Below are 25532 nucleotides of genomic sequence, written 5' to 3'. Positions count from 1 at the left end.
CTTAAACTTCATTGTTGCTCCTCGAGACTGTGAAGTGACCCTCGAGTCTTTGCCATGAACGGTATACCTCACTCTCAGTTGGCACCTCTGCCGACACAGGTACCCTTTCGCATTGTCTCACCCACAATCGGCTCAGGTGCATATGCATGGTAGGTGGACAATATGTGGTCGCCTGAAAAGGTATGTTAACGTGGCACACAGCATCAAGAAAGCCGCTCCTCTGAACACGGAAGCCCCCGTCTTCGCCGTCAAGTTTATCAACAAAACCTATGCTCAAAAATATGGCAGGATCAAGCAGAAACAACTCGAGATGGAGATCTCGTTACATAAACACATCGGCGAGCACAAGAATATCATTGAATTCTACGACCATGGTGATGATCCGGCGTGGGTGTGGATAGCAATGGAGCTCGCTGAAGGAGGAGATCTGTTCGACAAAATCGAGGCCGACGCGGGTGTCGCCGAAGACATCGCTCATGTCTACTTCACCCAACTCGTCAGCGCCATCGGCTACATGCACGAGAAAGGCGTGGCCCACCGAGATATTAAGCCTGAAAATGTACTTTTGTCGGCCGATGGGGACCTCAAACTTGCAGACTTTGGCATGGCCACCCTTTTCGAATATCACGGCAAGAGGAAGCTCGCAACGACTCTGTGTGGCAGCCCACCCTATGTCGCTCCTGAAGTGCTGTCTTGCAGCACACAGGCAGGAACAAAGGGAACCGGTTACGCCGCTGACATGGCAGATATCTGGTCTTGTGGTGTTGTCCTGTTCGTCTTGCTCGCGGGAAACACTCCCTGGAGCAGACCAGTCGAAGGCCGAGATGAATATGGGAGGTTGAACGAGTTCAGCGAATACGTCCAGAGCAATGGCAAACCAGAAGATGAGCTGTGGGAAGGTCTACCTCATCACGTGCTCTCTCTCCTTCGCGGCATGATGAGAGTCGATGTGAGGAATCGGTTCTCACTGGATGACGTGCGTCGGCATCCCTGGTTCACGAGACCCAACAAATTCATCGACAAGAAAGGACGCCTCATAGATCCCATTGCCGTGGCTACAAACATGTTCGAATCCCTCCGAGTCAATTTCGATGCAGACCCGTTTGCGGGGACTCAAAGGAGCACGAAGATGGAAGCTATGGACATCGACGAAGACGTAAATTCCAAGTTCGCTTCGACACAACCAGTGACACCTGCAGAAGACATGTTGTTCGACTGGGATCGGCCGAAGCATCCGTCTATGACAAGTACCCAGCTGGTAGCTGATCTTGCGATCGCCTCGCAGTCAATCTCAACCACGAAGTACCTTGAGGATGAGCCATCTATGTCGCAGTTCCAATCAAACCCCACTGTCCCTCTAAGTCGAACACAAATGGCTCGACGATTTGCCGACGTCCTTCCATCTGAACGCATGACGATGTTCTATTCAGAAGGAACGCTGGATCTGCTTGCCCCGTACATTTCTGAGGCTCTAAGCCAGCTAGAAATGCCTCCGTCAAACTCACCTAAACCCACAGCGCAAGACTCCGATTGCTCGATCAAAGTGAAAGGGCAAGATAGTCGAGGCTGTCCTTTGAGCGGTACTATCGCGATGGATATAGTCAAGGCAGAGGCCAACGAGCAGCCATTGGTCAGAGTTCTGTTTGTGAAGGCATCCGGGGATCCGTTAGAATGGCGGAGATTCTTCAAGCGTGTGGCCGTGCTGTGTCAGAGGGCTATTGTCAAACCGGAATTTTGAGCAGAATTTCAGACAAGCATTATTTGGCGTTTCTGGGCGGCATTGAAAGCGAAGATACCCATGTTTTTGGATAGCTTAGAGGAGTCGTTCTCAAGTACATTGTACGAGTTCATGCACAATATTCTTGCATCATGCATCCCGTCATCAGCGACTGCAGGCTGCGCGACAAGCTGCGTTACAAGCGGCCAACCTGCAGTCAGCCTAATGGCGCCCTCCCAATTCTCTCACTCGTTTCTCGACTTCCTCTCACCAACTTTTAACTCTCCTCTTGTCATCTTCATTTATTCGCCAGATGCTCCACTGAGGGTGTGAGATGTAAACTGATCCTGACCTTGCCATCAATTGATCCAGTGTCGCATCATGGGGTTGGAAGACAGGCCTCTTACTTCACTGCAAAGTGTCATCTTGACAACGGGACCTTTCGTCTTCCTATGGAGCATTTTACGAGGCTACGTCTCTCGCAATGGGCCTCTCAGTTTTGCACGACCGTTGACTCGTCTGAACAGTCAACTCTACGCACTCTTCTCCCTTGCACTGGCCTACCTCATCCTCAACGACGTCTTCCATTTCTCTGAGCTCGACGGCATCGACAGCTCCGATCTGGCCTACTTCTACCACCTCTCCAAGTTCTACGAATACGCCGATGTCTTCAACCTCGTAGCCGCTGGAACCGAAATCGGCCCTCATATGGCCTTTCACCACATTACCACGCCTTTCCTGACCTATTTTCGGGTTCTCAACGCTTCCGACTGGCATCTCTTTGCCTTCCTTAACTGCTTCCACCACTTTTGGATGTACTCTTACTTTGGCGGAGTTTCTTCTTTCCGGCCCATCCTTCCGCTGACTGGGTGGATGCAACTTGGAGCTGGGATTGCGCTTGATGTGCATTATTGCGCGACCCAGGGTAGGGAAGCCCCTGAGGCGAAGAACCGTGCAATCAGTATCATGCTATTGGCGCGATATGCTATGCTCTTCTACGAGGAATTGAAGGGCAGTAATGCGAAGAAAGAAGTGGAGAAGAATGAGCAGAAGAAACAGTAAACCAGGGAAGCTTCAACATAGGAGCTGTCATTCGAGCATCGTCAATGACATCGACGTTGCAATGCCTAGTTTGCCACGTTGATCAACATCGACTTCACACTCAGATACTCCTCGATCCCTTGACGGCCGCCTTCGCGACCATACCCACTCTCCTTCACACCTCCAAAGGGGCTCTCACAGGCACTCAGGAGGCCCAGATTCACACCCACCATGCCCACTTCCAAGGCCTCGGTCACTCTCCATGCTCGCGGAATGTTCTCGGTACAGATGAACGAGCCAAGGCCCACGTCACAGTCATTAGCCATGTCAATGGCTTCTTCCTCGGTGTCGAACTCGTAGAGACCGACCACTGGAGCAAAGGTCTCTTCGCGAGTGGTTATCATCTCACGTTTCATACCTTTGATGATCGTCGGCTGCAGGAAGTATCCTTTGAAATCCTTCAGTGGTTCTCCACCCAGGACCACCTGACCGCCGTGTTTTTTGGCATCTGCATGGAGGTCAGCTCTCACCCTCGAATTCGCGCATTCACACCAGCCGAACTTACCATTGATATGAGTTAACGCTTTCTCCACCGCGCGCTCGTGTGTTAAAGGTCCCACAAACACACCATCCTCGGTGCCCGGACCAACCTTCAAAGTCTTGATTTTCGTCGCCAACGCTTCAGCAAACTTGTCGTAAATGCCCTTCTGCACGAAAATTCGGTTTGCAGTCACACAAGTCTGCCCCGAGTTGCGAAACTTGGCCAATATACATGCTTCCACTGCCGTCTCAAGCTTGGCGTCGTCAAATACGATGAATGGGCTGTTTCCTCCTAGCTCCAAGGACAGTTTCTTGAGGGAATCACTGCATTGCCGGGCGAGCAGTTTTCCGACGCGGGTACTTCCGGTAAAACTCAACTTTCGCACCAACTTACTCTTGCATAGCGCTTCGCCGACCTCATTGACAAGATTCAGCGTGGTGATGACGTTGATGCTCCCCTTGGGGAATCCAGCCTCGTGCGCAAGAACGGCCTGAGCGAGTGAGCTCAACGGCGTCTCCCCTGCAGGCTTCCACACCGTGGTACAGCCCGCCGCCAGAGCAGCCCCAACCTTCCGGGTAATCATCGCAATCGGGAAGTTCCACGGTGCCAGACACGCGGCTACGCCAATGGGCTGTTTGAACGTCAAGATACGCTGGTTTTGATTTGCGACCGGGACAACTTCGCCGTGGACGCGCTCTGCTTCACCGGCGAACCATTCGAGAAACGAGGCTGCGTACGTTACCTCGCCCTTCGCCTCTGTCAGGGTCTTGCCGTTTTCGAGGGTCAGGATTAATGCGAGATCATCGGCGTGTTCGAGGCAGAGGTCACTCCATTTCCGCAACCACCTTGCGCGCTGCCGGGGGGTTGTTTTCTTGTATGTCTTGAACGCTTCATGGGCTGCTTTAATGGCTTTTTCGGTATCTTCGGCGCCCATTTCGGGGATGGTGGCGATCTTGTCGAGCGTGGCTGGATCGTAGACGTCGAAGGTCTTGCCGGAGGTGGCGTCGACCCAGGATTCCTCAATGTAACCCTTTGTCTGAAAGAGGTCTTTGCGCTTCAGGTCGTTCAGTGTTTTGGGCGCCATGATGAGTGAGCTTGGCAGAGAATGCCCGCGTCTTCTCAGTTGAAGGTATGGTTCAAGAGAGCCTGACTGCTTCTTTGCTACTGCTGCCGGAGCTCAGCAGACGGTATACTCGTTTCGTTGGGTCTTGAAAGGTGCGAGGAGGCAAGGCGAAATGCGCGGGTCCTAGTCGTCAAACCTACGATCCTATACACCTCTCCGACGCGCACTCACATATATGGCTGTTCGAGACGTCGTCAACCTCGCTTCCCCACATTGGAGAGGAGGAGGCCGGCACGGCGACGGAAGCTCTTATGCGGGGCAGGATTGGGGGAAGAGGAGGATTCTCGTCTCCAGGTCCAGGAGGCCGAGGGCTACAGCGTTCCGAGACCTGCGTTGGAGTAACATGAGATGCATCGCGATCAGCGGGTTTGTCGTCGAACTCAGGAACGCCAGTTGCATCCGATAGTCCGACCGAGCTTTCTGCGACAGACACACCGTTGCTATACCTCGTGTTGCATTTTCAGGTGCTCGCGATCGTCAGGGACATGCTCGGTCGCAAATCTTGTTCAACACACTTCAGCCCGAGACTTACTTCTAAGCCTATACGGCCTTTGACGGGCTATGTTACTGTGATTGTCACTCAGTGAAATGGCGCCGGGCGTTAAGCCTTCGGTAGGCGTCCTTTAAATTGGCACTGGTCCCAGGTTTCAGCGGGCGCCACTAGCCAAGGGCCTCCGTGCGCCAGAACCGTTCTCCCAAGTCCTCCACGTGGAGATTGGCTTTATCCGCAGCGAACTTATCGGCCGACTATCGAAGTTCTAGGCGCTCCCCTGTCTTTCTTCAGCTGACGACACATTCCCTTGGGCACGCTTGGATCACTTGGCCACACTGTCCGCACATCTTCGCAACTGCGCAGTTGCGCAGAACCGATCATCAGAAGTTCCTGGGTTGGGTCGTCGAGCAAGCATCAATTTGAACGAATAGCTCTTCAAAGGTCAGCAAACCAAGCGTATAGCACTAGCGACCATCAGCGGAAGGATCCTCGGAAGATTACTACTGCTGTCCTGGTACGTACCCCAGTACTCAGGCCCCGGGATCGCCTAGCCTTACGCTCACTAGGACGGCCTCGGCTCTGCAAGGCAGGGCTTTCTCGACCATTCCTGGATGTGCGCCACCAGCGCTAAATGCTGGGGTGGCTTGAAATCAACTCGCTTCTGGGCTCCTCCTATTTCCACTTTCTGGCTCTTCCTGTATTGGTTGCGCGTGGTTTGCTTCTCATCCAGTTCTACTCGGTAGGGGCTGACTGCACGCACAATCTGACGCTTACTCGCGTCGAATCGATAACAAGTCTCCGAGCCTCGATTGGAAAGTCTGGGCTAGAAGCAAATAGCTGACTGCAGGCGTCAGGGGGACGAAGGAATGGCTTTACATTCTTGCTATCCACACCACCTTGCGACAGCCAAGTGTCGAAGCCACTAACCAGGAGAAACCACTGCTCTTGGCCCGGAACTCCTTTAAGTTCAGATCACGCAGATATTCGGGTGCTCGTATATGACGGTTATTATAAGTAACTTGCTCAGGCCCGTGTGCGCGAAAGGTACGGAGTATCTGCCAAGGGGTCCTTGAGCGAAATCATTCAAATTCCCTAAAAGTGCCTGTTCAGCACATCTTTGTCTTCCGTCGCGCGCTACTAGATCACTTGTTCTCGCTCTGAGCAATTCCTGAACACGGCTCTAGCTGGAACAATTTTCCCCCCATATCTCAGTATGGCAGTTCTTCAGGTTGGGATTTGTGGCGCTGGCGTTGCCGGGCTCGCTGCTGCGATTGCCCTGAGGAGACTTGGGCATGACGTCGAGGTTAGTGGAAATGATTCTGTCGCTAGAGGGCTCGGAAGAGCGTCCTTGTTTCCGGTTGTTGCACGTAGGCGATCGGATCTGTTGACATCTATGTAGGTGTTCGAGCGCTCTCAGTTCAAGAATGAAAATGGTGCCGCTGTGTCGATCACACCAAATGGTACTCGAATCCTGCAGCACTGGGGCTTCGACTGCGTCAAAGCTGGCGGCATTGAGAATATTCAAGTCCGTCGACCCAAGGGTGACACCCTGGAGCCGATGGCCCCAACGCTGAACTTCGCCAATGCGGAACAGCTCTATGGCAACAAATGGTTCTTCTATCACCGAGTCGATATGCACCGACGCCTCAGGGAGCAAGCCCAAGAAGCTGGTAGCATCATCAGGCTCGGCAATCAGGTCATGGATGTGGATCCTGACACTGGAGTCATCTCGTTAAAGGACGGGACGAAGGTGCAGAAGGATCTGGTTGTCATTGCTGACGGCCAGCATGTCAGTCTTCGCGTCCAGGCTTTTTCCGCGTGACCGGTGTCGCTAACCTGTCGATAGGACCGTCTCAATGCCAAGATCACTGGGAAGGTGATCCCTATGAAGCGCAGTGGTCAAACAGCATATCGGTGCCTCATTCCCATGAAGGATATCCTTGCGGATGACGAGACGAAGTTCTTTTTCGAGAATCAAGCACCAGGGTTCTGGGCCCCTGCCCTCCCGGCCAAGGGCGTTATGGCCGTCACTTATCCCTGCCGGAACAACGAGATCCTCAACGTTCTGGCAGTCCATCGCAAGCTTGGGCAACATGCGACCAGCGAAGACGACGTCGTTATTGAAGACTGGAATTTCCCCGCCACCCACGAAGAACTGGCGCAAGTCCTCGACGGCTTCCATCCTGCTGTCAAGAAGATGTTCTTGAAGTCACCCGAAGTCAAGGTCTACACGCAGATGAAGCGGGATCCGCTCAACAAGATGACAAGGGGCAAGGCTGTCCTGGTCGGCGATGCGTGCCATCCCATGCTGTTGACGCACGCACAGGGTGTCTCGTCGTCCATCGAAGATGCTGCTGCTCTCGAACTCTTCCTCGCCGACGTGCCCGCCACCGGCGATGTCTCCTCCCCTCCGTCACAGAAACTGCTGCAACGTCTTGCCCAATTTGAGGCATTCCGCCTCCCTCGTGTATCAGCTACACAGATTCTGACCGACCCTGTCGTGCCGGGACCACAAGCTGCCGCCAACTATGCCAAACAGGAGGCCGAGATCCGGAAATACTATTCTGGCCCGCTCCCACCCGTGGGGTCGATGCCACACAGCCCGCCGATTTGCCAATTCTTCTTCGGCTATGATGTCAGGAAAGAGGCAATGAAGTTCCTCGCGGAGATCGATGGGAACAAGGTAGTCTACACGCATGCTCCTGTGCCCGTTGCGCCTACCGCCCCCGTCGCCGCAGCAAGCCCTGTGGCTGCCTTTTCACCTGTTGCAGGGGCCCCACCATCAGCTGCTCTCGCGCCTGTGGCCCGTCCTGCAATCCCTAGGAAGAAGAGCTCCGAGGTCCTTTCTCCCTCACGATCACGGTCCCCCGTCCAGGCAACCCCCGTGCCTGTTCAGAAGGGGACCAACGACTACGACGCTACAGCCATTGCCGCTGCTGTCGTACGCGAGATGCGCAATGTGGACTCCCTGGAGCAGAAGGTCTTCGACCTGGAACGCAGACTAGCCGACATGGAGACGAAATTCGCCGGCATGACCGTGCAGATCGCGTTCAGCGAGGTTTCACCAACGCCACCGAAGTCACCGTCGACCCCGTCCGGGTTCACAAAGGCTCCTCTCACTACGGCTTAGGCTGGAGTGGCTGTCTGTTTCATTTAATGTCCATTAGCGTTGCATGAAAGACATTTCCAGTGTATACAATAGGATATGGGCGATGCGATGCGCTGTACGGGATAGGCGTTGCCGGCTATGGAGGACGCGTTTTCGCGCAGGCATTCTGCAACACAGTTAGCTTTCTCCTACAGTGATGAAATACGAGCGCACGAAATTGTCCCAGTTCGCAAGACCATCTATGCCCATCACCTCTTCCTCGATCTGCAATGCACCGGAGGTCGATTGGAAGGTGTGAATGATACAATCACCCATCGCCAAAGTAAGAACCGCGCTTTAGAAAGAGTCTGGCACTGCTGACACGAAGGCAGAGGTCGTTTTTGCCAAGGGACTCCGGGTTCAAGTCGAGCCTAACCTAGCGATGTCGATCTGGGGCGAAGAGCATCCGCATGGTGGATGATAGTTGGCTTGTATCGCCGGCCGTCACGATCTGTGTACAAATCTAGAGTCTCTCATCCTCTCTTCATCATCCAGGAGCTGGTCTGGGAGCTTCCTTCACGGAAGGATCCGTCAAGCTGGTGCATATACCGGACAGCCCCGCGAGAGCTATCTCCGACGTCGAAACAAGAAAATGGGTCTGCGCGTGGTCGAGCTGTCGTATACTGTGAGTCAGCACTTGTGCCCTTGTGCGGCCCCCGTGTAGTTTACTATAGGCAGAAAAGTAACGTCAAGGACTCTCGAGGCCCCTTCTTACGTCGAGATCTACCTGCACCGTATGCGGAAATACCCTGTCAATCTTGTATAAGTCGTACAGGCAGATCGGAAATCTCGTAGTCGAGCTCGGCTCGGTCCATAAGCGTGTAGTCACATACTGGCTCAAGGTGAACGAAGCGAGAGACGATAGTTCTGGATGTTCCCTCATCTGTGTGACCCTCGTGGGCACGTGACGATAGGGCGGCGTCACATTTTGTCCCGATTCGCGCTGAGACGCGACAAGTTTCTGGACCTTCGAATCCCACGTTCAATGTCCTCGTGTTCACATTGCACAGCTGATACTGAGTTATACCACCTGGTTGGGGGGTGCGCAGTGCATTGTCGCCCACTATGCGGCTTCGGCTTCTCATCCAGCGACATGCCCTTCCGCCTGTCCCAATCATATTCACCACAGGCACAGGCCCGGCCTCGCGCACCAAGTCCCCCTCCGCTACGGTTGCCGACCTCCTCCTAGACGTCAATGAAATTGTTCCTCTCGAGTCTGCCGATGGCGAATGGGGTCTAGAAGACTATGCCGTGGAGATTGCAGCCAAGGCTGGCCAAGAACTTGCATATGAATGCTTGCATTTCCAGACTATCGAATCGGTCTTGAGAGAGAACGACGAGGTCATTGTACGGGCCCTGAGCAATGAGGACATCAGAGTGAGGAGGCTTGGCAAACGGCACCAAATCACAGCAGATGGGAGGCATCTCTTTGATGGTGTGCCTTTTGGGAAGCAGTGGTTGAGGGAGATCCAACGGCCCGATATACTCATCCCACCAAGGAAGCGGAGGAGGCTGCTCGCAGGAGAGGACAGTACCCTGGATGCCGAGGTGGATCTCAGGCGCATTCTACCTGCGGGACATGAGGACGAAGACCATCCTGGCGCACTGGTGCAATTTATGGACGACGATGAAGACGAAGATGAGGAGGATGACGACGATTATGTGGATAGTGAGGAGGCCGGAGCTCAGGAGCCTCGGAGACGGATCACCGTCCGCGAAGAGTTTGACGATGCCGACGTCGATTCGGAGGACGAGCCTGAGTTAGACGGCGAAGCAGAGGTCGGGGATCTATCCTCGGAAGTCGCGCAGCTTCTCCAGGATGCGGCTGAGGTGGAGCGAGCCTCCCACCTCGCTATTGCAAACCAGGTCCTCGAGAACCAGCTAAAGAGGAAACGGCCTCTCGAAGATGATGGCGAGCACGAGCTGGAAAAAGAGACATTCGAAGGTTTCTCTACTGGCGGTGCCAGTTCCTCACGACTGGTCTTCGGGACGGCTGATGTTCAGACAAATGGTGTCTCGGACGAAAAGTCAGATCAAGACGATGGTTCAGACAGCATCCTCGATGAGATCAGTGCTGAGCAGCAGGGAAGGCGCATGAAGAATATCCCCGAAGACGAAGAAGATGATTCTGACGATTCAGATGCAACGTCTGCCACGGACACCTCCTCGTCGGACTCTGATGCTGACAGCCCAATGGACGAAATTGCCATGCAGCAAGCGAAGCGTCGAGCGTTGAACCTCATTACAAGCTCCGAAACTGGCGTTGATGAGGACGAAACCTCCAGTTCAGGTTCTGATACCCATGGCGACGACGAGGTCAGTGACACGACATCGAACTCTGGTTCTGACTCTGATTCGGATGACACTAGTGAATCAGGATCAGTCTCTTCTTCCGAATCCCAGTTAGACTCTGAAGAAGAGTCTCTCGAGACGAACCGAAAAGAAGTGAAGGTGCCAGAGCTCCCGGCAACCACTGCCACTTCAGGCGGCATACCGTTTGAAGGAACGCGCAGAACCCATATGAACAACAATCGGGCAAAACGTAGGAACAGGCTGAATGCCCTGAAGCAGCAAGGCTTGCTCCCTCCTCATGCGGACTTCAAGGCCCTAGCGGAATACGATTCAAAATTGGCGCGGGAAGAACTCGAAGGCCAGCAGCAAGAACAGCAACGAGCTATCGTGACCAATGAGACAGACGTGGTGGTAAACGAGGACGCTTCACTGGTGAACAGAGACGACGAGATGAGCACTGATGAAGCAGTAGCTGAGCACAACAAGGAAAACGTGAATCCTCGAATCAGTGAGGGGGCAGCTCCTAGGGATGATATACCGGCAGAGCGAGTGTCTGCAGTACCTGAACTTCCCGAGACATTGCAAGTCGATTTGCCGTCGATCATGGAGCAAGCCCCGAGGCGATCTAGGCTCGACGTAGCTAGTAGTCGTCGCCTGATCCTAGGTTCTCTTGGAGTGAGAGCACCCAGGACCGCTGAAGAACGACAAAAGGCGATAGAGAAATTGTCACAGGGCATTCGGCAACCCAGGCAACCGGAGGAGGAAGACATTAGGACTGTGTCGCAAACTCTTCAGTCTACTACCTCGGCGGAACATGATGATTCATGGATGGAGAAATTGATCATTTCAGCAGTTGAATGTGAGGAGCCTGGTGGTGTATTGCCTCCGCCGCCGTTCCCCTTCCAGCAAGGCTGGGCGAGATCAAACAAGAACAAGAGGAAAATGCGTGACCAGAGTCAGTATTATCAAGGCAGAAATGGTCATCGTCAGCAGGAAGACGAACAAGTTGCGGCACCAGATGTGGCAACGCTGAACTACGATGATGACCCAGTTGAGAAAGGGGCTACCGAAGCTTCAGTAATGGTGAACCGGGATGCGAACGAATTGCCGACAGAGAAAGAACTTGATAGTCTCCCTGCGCTCGAGCAGGAACAGGTCCTCCCTGGCGCGACGATTGCGTACCAAGAATTGCATGTTGATGCCTCGACGAACTATCAGCCTGCAGTGTCTCCTTATCGAATTGGACGAGTATCGCATGTAGACGGAGACGGTGTCGTGCACCTGCAACTGGAGAAAGGCTCGTTCGGCTCGCAGAACCCACAGATCGATAAAGTGACAGGAGAGAGGGTTTATGGCAAGTTTGAGCTTGTAGAAGAGGACGCAGAGGAAGATGACGGAATCCGTGATATCTCCTATTCCAGCATGATTAAGCCGAAACTCCTCAAGCCTTCATCGAAAGCTTCATTGGTTCAAGTGCAAGACAGCAGCAATATGGTGGGCCTACGCGGAGGCGAAGCAGCAATCCCATCCCTGGATGACGATGAAGTTGTCGTTCCCGAGTCTGCAGAACAAGAACAAGAGATCGAGACGCAGATACGCCTTGAGATGCAAGCAAGTATTGAGACTGGTGCGAACGAACAGCCGGTCATGGCAGCGGAGACAATCGATACGCCTCGCAAACGAGAGATCAATGGCATCATCAAAGAGGCCGGGTTCGAGTCGGCCTTGGACGAGCAGTTGCTGCAGCGGATCATGAATCCAGCCGCCGACGATTCCGAAAATGCACAGGGACAAGACGACACACAGGGACAAGCACAAGGAAAGTATGCCCACAGATTCCGGACGAGATCGCCTCGTGTCATCATCACCTCGTCGGACCAGCAGCCGTCATCAGCGGTGGACGACGAGCTCAATTTTGAAGATGACCCTACCGATGCCGGAGTTTCCTCCATACCAGCGACATCATCTCCGTATACGCCCACACAGACGACTGTGGAGTATCCTCACATATCACAGATGGACATTGGCTCCTCGGCTCCTGCTCGCACCACTAATAGCAGCTCTCACCAAGATGCACAAAAGCTGTCGCCCGCTGTGGAAGTCGATCTCTCTTTTACAGACGCAGGGCGAGAGAAAGCAAGGGAAGAACAAGTTGCAGACAGGGCTGGCGATCTGGATGTCGACGAGGACGTAAGTAAAGTCACCCGGCGGAAGTACTCGTCCCTTCCGCTGGAGTCAGAGCACCCCATTTCTGCGCAGACAGATTCCTCTGGTCCCAGGGAACACGAGATCGAGCACAGCCCGCTACCGCAGGTCGTCTCGGACCTCATCTCTTCCCAAACGATGAACCCCGACAATGAAGGGTCCTCGGTGCCACAGGACTCTTTTTTAGCCGGACTTGGCTACGATGGCAACGACTCTTCCTACCATGATAGCAGCCTCAACGAGGACAGTGATCTGCCTTCACTGAGCGACTTCAGGTCGAGCCGAAGGAGCAGCCGACGAACCAGTACACGATCGACCAAGAAGAAGTCTGTATCGCCACCGCCATCTCGAGCAGCAAGAAAGTCGCTTCGCAGCAGTAATGCATCGAGGAGAAAGATACGGGATCCAACTCCCCCAAGCAGCCTCGAATTGCCGCCTTCCAGCCAACCTGAGTTTAAACAGTCGCAAAGTCAGAGAGAACCGAGACTTTCGCAGATTCCTACGAACAGCCAGGTTGTCGTCGACCTTACGTTTTCGAGCGACCCGCTGAGCCCTATTGAGAGCTCGGTCAAGGACCAGGATGACGGTGAGAGCGATTTCACCTTGAGACGGAGGAAGAACAGAAAGTCCGATGATAGTGGCGCGAGTCGAAAGACGGGTCTGAGGGGAGCAAAGCAGGTATCGCAGGACAGCGGGATTGGGAAGAGGACGCTTCTCACCAGAAAGAGGGACTCTGATCCGAAATATTATTGATTCGTCCAGCGACTGAGGGTAACGCAGTCTACATTGTCCGGGGGGAACTGGCAAAGCCAACATAGCTACCAATGAATGTCATGAGCTTATGTTAGATTGCCGTGTAACTATCCTCCTGTATTCCTTACTAGCGACGGAGTGGGCGTCTTATGCTCTCCGGCGGTGCGATGAGTGGTACTGTGGTTCAGGTACTGTAGAACAACTAAGACTTCTACAATTGACTAGTCCGCAAGGCTCCCACGCAAGGCTGAAGACGCAAGGCTGACGTCGCAAGGCTGAAGATCGGCGTTATCTCGACCGAGGCGCATGCTGGATACTTCGCGACAGTCTGGCTTCTTCCACACGACCAACTCTTCGACTGAGGCAGCTTGATAACACTCCGGTCTTTCCCAGCGAGATAGGGTTCTGACAATGCGTGACCGATAGCGCCTGCTTGTACATCTGCCGTCATGGCTCCGAGACTGAACGCCGTCTCAACGGTGCTCCTCTGTAAGTCTACGTCTTCTGGATCTCGACCAACGACTAATAGCAAGCTGCATGCAGCTCTGATCGTTGCTTTTGCCGTCCTTCTGCCTAGCCATCGAACCTTTACGGCCGCCAGAACAGAATTGCTGGACTCCCAGCTCGACTCTCCCCCCAGTGAGGAGCAGAGGGACAATTACTGGACCCAAGGTGGAAATGAAATTGTGCACGACGTGTGGTCGGTCTTACGCGACTTTGAGCCAACATGGAAGGACAGTGTGACTCCAGTACAGCCTACGGGCCTGCTGCCGACAGTGTGGCATTACGCGAGAGTCATCTTTCGCGCTCTCTTTATGAACACACCAAACCGGGACGATCACGAAGGACCAAAGGTCAACGGGGATTTGAAAAGGGCGGTTGACACGCTGAGAACGGCATCCTCGTTCGACGACCCCGATGCAATTTACCTACTTGCCGAGATGAATTTCTACGGCAACTTCTCCCACCCCCGCGACTTCCACGCTGCAAAATATTGGTACGGGAGGCTGGCAGATTTGGACGGCAATGCTACAGCCCAACACATGCTGGGTCTGATGTTCGCGACAGGGATAGGTGGTGTGGAGAGAGACCAGGCAAAAGCACTGTTATATCACACGTTTGCGGCGGAGCAGGACAACATTCGGTCTGAAATGACTTTGGCCTTCCGTTACCACGCGGGAATAGGCTGTCCTCGAGACTGTGACCAGGCCGTGGGATACTACAAAAGAGTCGCAGACAAGGCGATGGAATACTGGTACTCCGGTCCTCCAGGAGGCAACTCCTTCGTCCGAAATGCATACCGCTGGGTTGAAGTCGATGGGGGAATCTACGGTGAAGGCGCGAGCGTCAGCTCCTCCGGCCCAAATGCCCCTCGAGACGGAGTGACAACGGCTCATATCGACTATATCCTGGACTATCTGGACACCAAGGAGCGACAGGGTGATTACAACGCCATGCTCACGCTGGGCAAGCACTACTACGAAGCACCGAGAGGGTACAAGAAGAATTTCCGCAAAGCACAGCGACAATTCATGAAAGTCGCGCGCGCATACTGGACCAAAGATGGCAAGGTCTCCCCCAAGGCCCCGAAAGGCATTGAGCGCGTCGCTGGCAAAGCCGCCGCATATATCGGTCGCATGTTCCTGCGCGGCGAAGCCATGGAGCAGAACTTTGAAAAGGCCCTAACCTGGTTCAAGCGCGGCGTCGCGCAGGGTGACTCTTTTGCTCAATACCACATGGGCGTCATGTACCGCGACGGACTCGGCGTCCCTCAGGATGGTGTCCGCGCGGGTGCGTACCTGAAGGCGGCTGCGGAACAGTCTCTCCCACTGGCTCAATCCGCCCTGGGAGTCCTCTTCCTCGACCAAGGCGACATCGACACTGCAGCCCGCTACTTTGAACTCGCTGCTGGTGCAGGTGTGATGGAGTCGTTCTACTACCTCGCCGAGCTGACGAACCAAGGCGTGGGCCGTGAACGAAATTGCGGCCTCGCTGCTGCATACTACAAAGTCGTTGCCGAAAGAGCGGAGATCCTGCACTCCTCTTTCGTGGAAGCCAATTCGGCGTATGAAAGGGGAGACTTTGAACGCGCGTTCATTCCCTCCATCATGGCCGCGGAGCAAGGATACGAAAATGCACAGGCAAACGTGGCGTACCTCCTCGACCGAAAGACGCAGGTCATCTCGTTGCCCTTCAACCTAGACATCCCACTCTTATCGGCTCTCAGACCAAGCAACTCGGCGATCGTTAAGAGAAGCAAGCTCCTCAACGACCCGGAGCTCGCACTCTCGTATTTCACTCGGTCCGCCAAACAGGCCAACGTCGATTCTCTGATCAAAATGGGCGACTACTATCTTTCCATGTCCTCATCTTCCCCACCATCACCAGCATTACTCCCCACGGCCGAGACCAACGACACCCAAACGAACCTCGACAAAGCAACGACATGCTACACCACGGCGGCAGAATCGTACCACTCCGCGCAAGCACTCTGGAACCTCGGCTGGATGCACGAGAACGGCATCGGCGGCGTATCGCAGGACTTCCACATGGCAAAGCGGTACTACGACCTTGCGCTCGAGATGAACAAAGAAGCGTACCTCCCCGTCAAGCTCGCGTTGGTGAAACTCCGCGCCCGGAGCTGGTGGAACGGCGTCAGCGGCGGCAAAGTCAACGGCATCAAGGACGAAGAAGAGGACGGCAAGAAACGCTGGCGCGGCTGGGCCGAGTGGGTGAACCGCTTCCTCGACGCCGCGGAAGAGATGGACGCGCGCGAAGCCGAACAGTTTGCGCGCGAAAACGGCGGCGGTGATGACGAACTCCTCGGCTACACGGCCGACCGGGCCGGCGATGGCGAGTACGCGACGCGGGACCACGACGACGCTCGACGAGTTGAGGGCGACGTCTACGCCGCGGACGAGTGGGACGAGTTTGACGACGGGTTAGTCGAAAGTTTGATTATCATTGCGTTGGCCGGGGCGTTGGCCTTGCTCGTGTACGCGAGGCAGGCGAGGCAGAGGGTCCTGGAGGAGGAGAGGAGGCAGGGGCAGAATCAGCAGAATCAGAATCAGAATCAGGATCAGAATCTGGGACAACGTCAGCACCAACACCAGCATGATCATCCACAAGCACAACCCCAAGGACGAGAGCGAGAGCGAGGCATGTTTCCCGCGCCAGGGGATCCGGATTGGAATAATTGGGTGGCGGGGGGGATTGGGCATTGAGTCGTCGCAAGCACGGACTGGTTGACACAGTAGACAGATACAGTACATAGATAGGACGACACGACATGAAATGTATAACTTTGGCTGTGTACCTCGGTGGACAAGTACAGTATACTAGAGACGTCTCGAACGTCCCAGCGGGCCTTGGCTCCGATTTCGCTCCTGGAATAAGAGTACTACTGTACTCTACAGTACAATTCGATTGGTGGCCCGTTACGGAGTACAGTACGGAGTGCAGGACGGAGTATACAGGAGAATAACGAACAGCCGCACCAGAATAGGGGCAGAACAGTATGCTCAGTGTACAGTAGTATACTCAGTATGGTATACTCAGTATAGTAATCATGGTACACTAGAGTACCTTGTCTGAGAGAGTTACGTGCGATACTTCCGTCTTGATGCTCGCTACATACTTGCTGATCGAGAACGAGTAAGATTCAAGTTAAAGACAAAGACAACGGGAAAGGGAAAGGGGGAAAGGGGGAAAGGGAAAGGGGCTATGGAGTAACCACTTTGTCATCCTATTCCTAAGGACGTCGTTCGACATACTCCGTACTCTGGGGACTGGTTGGATACTTATCGTCGCTCGCTATGCACCTACAGCACGTACTAGGCATATCACCCTATAGCATCGCATCGGCTTGCCTCGCCTCGCCTCGCATTACATGTTATGCACAACATAGTATATCACACATCATACGTCGCATTCTCTCGACTTCTCAGCTTCCCCAGTCGGGGTTAGGTGTAGTTGATGTTAGTCTTCCTTTCTGGGGAGGACGTGATCTCGATTCACTGGACTAGTAGGTAGGTGGGTAGATAGGTAGGAAGTTAGGGTCTTAGGTCGACAATGTCAAACCACCAGGAGTACGTAATCTGTTCTTGTGAGCATGTATATACAGATGTGCCACCGTATGGAAAGAGCCCGATTCGTTCAATGCTCCCTGTAATTCATTTCGCCCTGGACTGGCCTGGCCTCGCAGGGAGACGTGGGCGCCATCTCTGAGTCCATTCATGCTCGTGGATTGAGCGGGTAAAAAAGCGCGCAGCCAAACGAGTGAATTGCTTCTGTCCTTTCGCATCAGGGAGTGGTAGCGGTAGTAGTGACAGGCATTGCATCCGGCCGAGAAAGCCTGTCGCCATTGAGTGCTTCCATCATCCCGACCAGATGTTCGCTGAATCGTGATATGCCCAGTTCCCTCGCTAGAAGCATGGCGTCCTGAACGTGGCCTCTATGGTGGCCGCAGAAAGGACAGTCCCAGCCACGATACCAGCGTACCATACAGGCGACGACGGCCGGGTCGTGGTCTTTGAATTCGAAATGCCGGCTTCGGGCCTCTGCGTAGTCCCCGTGCAACCGTTCGTGGAAATACGTCGACTCCTTACAGAGACGAGGGCTGTGCATGGCGAAGAATTGCCGTTGAGGCCCAGTGCCGGTGTGGAACGTCACAACTTCCGATTAGTCAAATAGATGCTTTGGTACGCCCCAGCTAGTCGTCTCGGCTTGATGCTTGTCGTCTTGGTTGGCGGTCTCCATTTTCTCGTGTGGGACCTGTACGGGGAACCTGCGGGCGCGCAGGACTTCCTGTGGCGAGGCGATTATATTTATATCCTAGACTGGCATGGCAGACGATCCAGCCGTGAAGGCGGCGCGTCACACGTCGACATCCTCTGTCCACGCTGACATGGTGACGTCGTCCATGAGGTCGGTGAATCCAGAGTATTGCCCAAAGACGGCATCCCAACGTTCCCAGTCAAAGCCAAGGTCCATATCTGTGTCACCCTGGTGTAACCCGTCGTACACCGAGCTTGGGTCTTCGTGTGACTGTTCGGCGTGATTGCTCGGGATCTGACTGCCGTAATCGTCGGTATGGCCATTCACATGGACCGCTCCATTCGTAGGTTTCTCGGACAGTGAATTGCTGGTGGCTGGCGGCGTGTGCGTGACACCATTGGTGGTTGAGGGATCCCAGCTCGGTTGTTCAGGTGCGCGGGACGTTTCGTGAAGAGACTGTATGCCGTTTGTCACCCCCGTTTCAGCCAGATACGAGGATACCCGGCTGGGGCATGAACGAGCCACGCCCTCTGGCCTGGGCACATGAGTGTGCATATCAAGGACGTGCACAGGTGGCGCATTGGCCGCAGCTGCTGTGCCAGAGCACTTCGCCATCTTACCGCTCAGTGGGAAAGGCATTTTAGCCTGGCCTTCTCGCCTCGCCAGCCCTTTGCCGGCATTCATGCGAGCGTCACGCTCGATGCCTTGCAAAAACTCGTGACGCGCAGTTCGCGTGCAGCGGAACGACTCCCCAAACGCGCCACCCTCGTTGTCAAAGTCTCCTTGTGTGAGCTTTACCATATATCGTATACCTTGCTCCGTCGGTCTGATATTGTCCATCCAGACACTTCCGGCCTGGCCCGTTGTTTGCACTTCATATATGGAGTCTTCTCTGAGACTCTGCGCGATCTTCTGTGTTTCTGTCAACGGAGTCGCCACTCCTACTGCGATCTGATCCTCCTCTGTCCACAACACTGTCGGGTCAAGACCCGCTCTCTGCCAAGCCGCAGACCGAAGGCCTCGCAACATGTCCCAAGCTTCCAGGCCACCCTCCCTTAGCGGTCTCTGGACGGTATAACCATCGGAACCTCCCACGATCCCCGATTCAGGAGCGGCTAGTCGAAACACCCTGTCGACCAGCTCTCTTGACTTTGGGGCCTCCACGCTGGCGGGTCTCTCGTAGAGATCAACGAGAATGATCAGAACTGCATGAAGAGGCCCGTAAAGTGCCGGCCAACTCCACCAAAACGCTTCCAGATCCGGATCAGTGGCGATGGAGATGAATTTCCTCAGAAAGCTGTGACAGCTGTGCAGTGCGCATTGCCTGCCCAGTCCCCACAACTTGCTCTTGGTGTTTTTGAGGAAGGGTGCGTATGCCACGCAGTGGATCTTGTCGACCAACATTGAGAGGCTTACTCGAGCCCACTTGTTGTACGCCGCCTGCTTTTGACGATGAAAGCTGGCCAAGGGCCACGAGGGATCAGTTTCATTGGGAGACGTCATGTAGTACGCGATGTCGGTGGCAGTGATGGGGCTGCCCATAAGCGCGTCACTGGCGGATCCACGGTGCTGTGCATCTTTGGGCACGTCTGGGAAAAAACCCATCTCGGGCATTCCCTTGCTCGGTATCGCCTTGATGATGCCGTGGATGTGGTCGCCCACTTCGGTGATGATTCTCTTCATCTCCTGGATATCCTCATTTGTGAGTTTCTTCGTTTCCAGGTATATACCCACCACGCTTCGGAGTGCGCAGGCCAGGATTGATTTCCCCCTTGCCACCAGCATCAGCGTGCGAAATGATGCAGCATTCGGAGTCTCTCCACTAGACTTTCCGCTTTGAGGCGACACAACCTTGAGATTCGGATGCGACGAAGCGACGTCACCGGTGCTATCAGGTGTGAAGGCATCTCTGTCTTCGCAAACAACCCGTGTGTCACAGAATTTCTCCGAGATCTGGGATGGATAGCCGCTGGCTACGACATTGAAGATGTCCAGCTGTATGATCTGCCACCATAGTCGTCGACGCATTCCCTCTTCGTTCACGGAAAGCTCGAATAGTGTAGGTTCCCTATGCAAGCCCATCGAAAACGCCAAGCGCACAATGAGTGCTAGGTAGAGGCTGCTTTGCAGAGGGTCTTCCTCCGCGATAGTGATGGTTTGTAGGAGCACCAATGCGGCCAGCTTGTACAGGCTGATATTCCGTCTGAACGATCCAATGAGCAAACAAAACACCGTGTGGTCGTGGAATTGGGTGCTGAGCCTGGCTCTCGAGGCATGGGGAAACCACTGTCGCAGCCCTTTTGTAGAAATGCTCAGTGAACCAGCGTACCAGATCGCGTATAATGCCGTCAAGAAATCTAGGTTGGGATGTCTGGACTCCGCTGTGCCGTTTGCTTCCCTGTCGTCCCAGAATTCCTCATGTTTCTGGAATATGTCCGAAGGCAGAAAGATTCCCACGATTGGGTACACGCCTGATAACCAGCACCTGAACAGTACATTGCTCTGCGCTCTTGTCGGAAGTCCTTGTGTGAGCTGCTCTATAGCTACAGCAGGTGAACATTTGAGAGGGACGTTCTGTAGCAGGCTGGCTTTGCTGAAGGCCAGCATGCGACAAACGGGATCATTATTTTCCAGGTCGAGACTCTCAAGGGACTTGGCTCCGGCTTCTTTGTGAAAGTCATTTGGAACCCAGAAGTCATCTTGCTCAGGTTCTGTCGCTTCCTCGACTGGAGGCACCCAACCTCGCGTTTGATCGCATGGCTTGTTCTCTGGACTAATTGAGATCGCATAGGAATTGTCCCGCCGGCGCATCAGATTGTTGAGTTGGTCCAGTTCGTCAGATATGTGGTTCCAGAATGGATCCTCCCTTGCTTCCCCATTGTTGAGCTTCAAGGTTGACAAGGGCGTGCTCAGATCGGCAAGTTCTTTTGTCGACCCGTGGTTTCCAGACTGGAACATGTCAAGACCCATACTTGGTCGATGCAGAGGTCCTTCGGACCCAGAGTCCGAAGCTGATTGCTCGGGTGTCAACAGCTCCTTCCACCGCAAATCGGTTCCAGTAGCGGTGCCATGGCGAAGAGCATCCACCAATCTTGTCAACCGCTGCAGCTGCTCTTCAATGGCTTTGAGGTCAGTGGGCGGCGCCGTGCTGTCAGCTTGTGCTGTGAGCATTTCGAGAGATTCCTGCTCAGCGAGGCTTGACTTTCGCTTCTTCCAGACTGGACCTCTGTCCTCCGTCAACACCGAGTCAGCGGGAGCCGGGGTCATGTCATCATGGTACAAGCACTGCTCATTGGCCTTCTGACAGCCACCACAGACTGGTCGAGTTTTGTCGCATTTGACCTTCCTACGGCGGCACGTGAGACAGCTGTAGCTGGTCCGATTCCTCGTAATGTGACGCTTTTCGTTCTTGGTGGAGTTCGACATCCGGCGGTGGCTGGCTAATGAGCCAACGACGGGGTCTGTCTGGCTCCCATTGAACTGGAACATGACTGACGGTGAGTATGCAGCAGTTCAAGCCGCTGATGAGCCGATGGGTACTTTTGCCGGTCTAAGAGGGAACAAGAAACCTCGCGGGGCGTCAGGATGAAACTGAAGAGTGTGCTGACAAATCCTATCGAGACGCCGACGTCAATGCTGGCGCGGTCTTTCCACGTGCTACAGTATCGAGACAAAAATCTTCTGCTGCCAGGGAAATGTAACTCGGGAATAGAGTCTCGCTGTGTTTGTAAGATAGATGGTAACATGACAAGATGAGGTGAGATCTTGAGACGAGGAGAATCGACACGAACAATACGCAGGTACGGTGATTGGCTCGATTCCCGTTTGAGCTTAGCAGCAGTTTAGACTTTCTTGGCATCTTTGCAGTGTTTGGCTGAGGGTATCCATTGTTACAAAAGAGCCCCTCCGAGACTACTAGTCACCGAACCCCTCCCAGCCCTCGGTAGTGTCAGATGGAGTCGCATCGCCCGAGTCCGCTCCAGTAGACGTCGAGCGAGTTAAACAGCATACGAAGAATCCCATGGTTCCTTCCCTGTCTCCAGGATTGCAGCGAATGCAGGCTTCGAGCTCCTCGTCGGTCAAAACCCGCCCATCCGTCTGTGCCTCGCTTGCCATTAATTCCGGCCTGGAAACACCTCGATGCTGCCACATGCTCAACCCAGACACTTGGTCTTCCCGCCGCAACAGGTGCCATCCCCGCTCCTTGGCCACTTGTGACGCTAGGATCCGAGCCACAACGGCTTCATTTTCCTCCACATGTATAGAACAAGTCGAATATGTGACTCGAATGGCTGCCGGGAAACGAAGAGCATGCTCGACGATTCTGGTTTGGAGGTTTGATAGCTTCTGCAGTCTTGTCTTGTCGACTGTGACTTCTCTCGTCTCTTCGGCTTGGTTGGAGTCTTGTGTCCTAGTCTCGACAGGTGTCGACCCGACATGGTCTCTTTTTCTCTTTTTCGAGGATCTTAGCCCTTTGTTGAGTTCTAATTGTTGAGTTCTTGGATTGTCAGGCAGAGCCAAAGTGGGAATGTCTTCACGCCCAATGATGCCACTCCCAGAGCAACTCGGATCAAGAAGTAAATGCGACACCTTATTGTACTGCTCATCGTGAGGATCAAGTGTTAGGAAGTCACAACCTGCCTTCACGGTCACAGTATCTGCTCCACTCCTCTCCATCATGGTCTTCAGGGTGTTCGACCGGCCTCGATCCCGCTCACATGCATAGATCCTGTGCTTCATTTTTCTGTCTTGTGCGAGCAAAGCTGCAAGGTGAGATGTCTTGTTCCCTGGCGCGGCACAGCCGTCGATGCAATCGCCAACTGAGGCAATTCCGCTAGCGCCCCCAATCAACATGTATGCAGGAAAGCAAGAAGCTTTATCTTGAAGGATCAACCTCCCATCTCTGTAAGATTGTGATTTCGTCACGACAGCGTCCGGAGGCAGAGCGATCAGGTCCGGAATATTACGATCAACCCCCAGCACCTTCTCAGCTCCTGCCGAACCTACAACTTCTGCAATGCCTGCGTCCGTTCTGTACCCATGGAAGGTTGTAGCAAATTCCTGCTCAAGGCTGGACTTCAGCGTGTTGACCCTGACCCACCGTGGCTGCGCTCGCTGTGACGACGGCTTCCCAGCCAAAAGAAACCTCTGTAGCTCATCTACTGAGGCGCACCTCCTCCGCAAACGCGCCTTGGTAGCCTCGCCCTGCAGGCGGGCTTTATGTCTCTCGATTGCTTGACGGAGAGGATGGGCAGGAGGTGCTGCAAGGCCATTTTTGGCGAATATATGATCGTGAACCAGGAGCAAGGAAAGAACTGGAGTCAACTATGGTGTGAAGCCGAATGGCTGGGTCAGTCAGCAGTGACACGAAAAGTCGGGGGACAGCTTGTCGAACCTTTGGTTCTTGAGCCAACAGACCCGCATTGTCTATGACCTCCTTGAGAAACTGGTCGTACTTTGCCGTCTCGGAAATCAGGGCATAGACGTGCGCGGGTTTAGACTTGAGCCCGAGCTTGTTGCTATAAATCCGGGACGTGAGAGACCCATCTTGCGTTGTAGTCGTGAGGACCGTGGCGGCATCGTAGTAAAGAGACATTTGGCAACAAAGGAGCCAGTATCAGGTGTGGTGAAGGTACCATGAAGGTGGGAAAAGTTGAAGTTCCATCTGGCTGAGGATTGACCAATCACAAGATTCAGTAGCCGTCGATTTCAGCCTCGGACAAATTTCGCCCTTTCGGGATTTGGATCTGACCGAGTACTAAGGCGCGTGAGGTGGAGGACCAGATCAAAATTATTCACCATGGCGATCGTTACGAGGGACTAAAGAGAAGGAAGTGATAGACCAAAGTTCGAGCTGCTCAGGCACTACATGGGAGATCTTCCTCTCATTTCAGATCATGGCGCAGTCCGAGTACAAGATTGCGATGCTTCCGCCTCCTGGCGACGTGGTTGCTCCGAATGGCTTCCCGGCAGACCCCCGACCCAAGAACGCACCCGGTGTATTCCTTGATGCTATGGACTTACGCATAGAAGTCTTCTGCGATGAGCAACATTGTGCACTGGAGCCCGAGCTGGACGAGGATGACCTTCGATCGTGGCACTGGGTTGCTTACCGTAGGACCGAGTCGGGCGCAGAGGAGCCTGTCTCTGTCATCCGGATCGTCCCTCCGCCACATGGTCCCCATCCCAATGGCGTTAGTGACCCAGACGAAGAACCATATGTCAAGCTAGGGCGCGTCGCAACAAAGGCCAACCACCGAGGGAAAGGACTAAGCCGGCTTCTGACCGAGGAGGCTTTCCAGTGGCTTGCTGCACATAAGGATGAAGTTGCAGCCGGCTATAACGGCCTGGTTCTTTGCCATGCTCAGGTATCTGTGGAGAAGATGTATGCAAAGTTGGGCTTTGTCACCGACGAAAAACTGGGCCGCTGGGATGAAGAAGGGATCGAACACCTCGGAATGTGGAAACGCGTGTAAAAGAGGACACATACTACGCTGGCGGCGAGGCTACTTTGCGCACTGATACAGCCTATGACTTGATCCTCAGTGGATGGCACACGCCGACCTGAGGGCTATCAGTTAACATGGACGACTGCCTATTCTTTGGTCAGCCGCTTCCACGTGGAAGTCAAAATTTGCAACAAAGTTTCGCGTTCACCTGGCGGAAGGTGGCGTGAGAAGTTTGGTGGAGGTATTCACACGCTTGCCACGTGGTCCTGGGGGTAGCGGTGCATCTTCGACAGTTACCTTGAACAGCTCTTCTTCATTCGAAACTCGTCTCAGACCTCTCCTTCCAGAGGGAGGATAGGACAGATGAAGGGGCAGCGACAGGAACTCCAGGTGTTTGTGAGACGACATTCTCGATATCCGGTTCCAAATGTCGCGTACGGACAGGACATGCCCCAAAATGGGATCCGTCAGGCAAGTTTCTAATTTGCTCCTTTCATCATGGCTCAAAGGCCACCTGCACCAAGTGACGAGGTACTACCTGCCCATCGTGGAGAGGATGAACGTGGAGGTTGGAGCTAGGCTGCAGACTGATGTCGTGCCCGGGCACTCTAGACACTCGTCTAGCACGGCGCTCGTGCCTTCTGGACCGAACGGCCAATCCTTCCCTGCGCTGTCGCGATGGGTGTCGACCCCGACGACGGTGCGTGCATGCTGCTAACGCTATGTTGCTGAATGTAAAATAGACTTTGCACTACCTGTGCTGTAGTGCCTGTACATGATATAATCGAGGGTCTCCTGTGCTCCGCTGGTAGATCTGGAAATTTGGCAATTCTCCGTCTACCACATGTACAGATGTGTCATAAATCAGCATACCTAGGCCCCGCCTGGTCCTTTCACCTTGCAGGGCCGCTTCCAAGAGTCTATTTAGTTCGAGCCGTCACATCGTTGTGAAGAAAATAAGAGGTCGGATCGAGATGTCATTCATCCTCCAAAC

At 54.1% G+C, this 25532-nt stretch overlaps 10 protein-coding genes across 10 annotated transcripts; 6 read left to right on the top strand and 4 right to left on the bottom strand.

The window, feature by feature from the left end:
• Positions 1 to 54: 54 nt before the first annotated feature.
• Positions 55 to 1738, top strand: G647_08814 (uncharacterized protein; the record flags this gene model as incomplete). The annotated part of the gene is made up of 2 exons (XM_008733121.1): positions 55 to 149; positions 202 to 1738. The coding sequence occupies 2 exons, from the start codon at positions 55 to 57 to the stop codon at positions 1736 to 1738; spliced, it is 1632 nt and encodes a 543-aa protein (XP_008731343.1).
• A 360-nt stretch (positions 1739 to 2098) lies between these two features.
• Positions 2099 to 2779, top strand: G647_08813 (uncharacterized protein; the record flags this gene model as incomplete). The annotated part of the gene is made up of 1 exon (XM_008733120.1): positions 2099 to 2779. One exon carries the CDS (start codon positions 2099 to 2101, stop codon positions 2777 to 2779), a length of 681 nt encoding a protein of 226 aa, XP_008731342.1.
• Positions 2780 to 2844: 65 nt separating this feature from the next.
• On the bottom strand, positions 2845 to 4383 carry G647_08812 (uncharacterized protein; the record flags this gene model as incomplete). The annotated part of the gene is made up of 2 exons (XM_008733119.1): positions 2845 to 3266; positions 3324 to 4383. 2 exons carry the CDS (start codon positions 4381 to 4383, stop codon positions 2845 to 2847), a joined length of 1482 nt encoding a protein of 493 aa, XP_008731341.1.
• A 1745-nt stretch (positions 4384 to 6128) lies between these two features.
• On the top strand, positions 6129 to 8045 carry G647_08811 (uncharacterized protein; the record flags this gene model as incomplete). Its single annotated transcript, XM_008733118.1, has 3 exons — positions 6129 to 6218; positions 6315 to 6704; positions 6762 to 8045. 3 exons carry the CDS (start codon positions 6129 to 6131, stop codon positions 8043 to 8045), a joined length of 1764 nt encoding a protein of 587 aa, XP_008731340.1.
• Positions 8046 to 9128: 1083 nt separating this feature from the next.
• Positions 9129 to 13313, top strand: G647_08810 (uncharacterized protein; the record flags this gene model as incomplete). The annotated part of the gene is made up of 2 exons (XM_008733117.1): positions 9129 to 12627; positions 12718 to 13313. 2 exons carry the CDS (start codon positions 9129 to 9131, stop codon positions 13311 to 13313), a joined length of 4095 nt encoding a protein of 1364 aa, XP_008731339.1.
• Positions 13314 to 13762: 449 nt separating this feature from the next.
• Positions 13763 to 16537, top strand: G647_08809 (uncharacterized protein; the record flags this gene model as incomplete). The annotated part of the gene is made up of 2 exons (XM_008733116.1): positions 13763 to 13802; positions 13857 to 16537. The coding sequence occupies 2 exons, from the start codon at positions 13763 to 13765 to the stop codon at positions 16535 to 16537; spliced, it is 2721 nt and encodes a 906-aa protein (XP_008731338.1).
• Positions 16538 to 17678: 1141 nt separating this feature from the next.
• Positions 17679 to 17993, bottom strand: G647_08808 (uncharacterized protein; the record flags this gene model as incomplete). Its single annotated transcript, XM_008733115.1, has 1 exon — positions 17679 to 17993. A coding segment is annotated over one exon (315 nt), but the record flags the coding sequence as incomplete, so codon positions are not given.
• Positions 17994 to 18188: 195 nt separating this feature from the next.
• G647_08807 (uncharacterized protein) lies at positions 18189 to 21578 on the bottom strand (the record flags this gene model as incomplete). The annotated part of the gene is made up of 1 exon (XM_008733114.1): positions 18189 to 21578. One exon carries the CDS (start codon positions 21576 to 21578, stop codon positions 18189 to 18191), a length of 3390 nt encoding a protein of 1129 aa, XP_008731336.1.
• A 426-nt stretch (positions 21579 to 22004) lies between these two features.
• G647_08806 (uncharacterized protein) lies at positions 22005 to 23685 on the bottom strand (the record flags this gene model as incomplete). The annotated part of the gene is made up of 2 exons (XM_008733113.1): positions 22005 to 23414; positions 23485 to 23685. The coding sequence occupies 2 exons, from the start codon at positions 23683 to 23685 to the stop codon at positions 22005 to 22007; spliced, it is 1611 nt and encodes a 536-aa protein (XP_008731335.1).
• Positions 23686 to 23986: 301 nt separating this feature from the next.
• G647_08805 (uncharacterized protein) lies at positions 23987 to 24565 on the top strand (the record flags this gene model as incomplete). The annotated part of the gene is made up of 1 exon (XM_008733112.1): positions 23987 to 24565. The coding sequence occupies one exon, from the start codon at positions 23987 to 23989 to the stop codon at positions 24563 to 24565; it is 579 nt and encodes a 192-aa protein (XP_008731334.1).
• Positions 24566 to 25532: the final 967 nt, after the last annotated feature.

Source organism: Cladophialophora carrionii, assembly GCF_000365165.1.
Source record: "Cladophialophora carrionii CBS 160.54 unplaced genomic scaffold supercont1.8, whole genome shotgun sequence".
In the NCBI taxonomy this organism is placed as follows: Eukaryota; Fungi; Ascomycota; class Eurotiomycetes; order Chaetothyriales; family Herpotrichiellaceae; genus Cladophialophora; species Cladophialophora carrionii.
The sequence above is the reverse complement of the archived record's forward strand: the minus strand, read 5'-3'. Positions and strand labels throughout refer to the sequence as shown.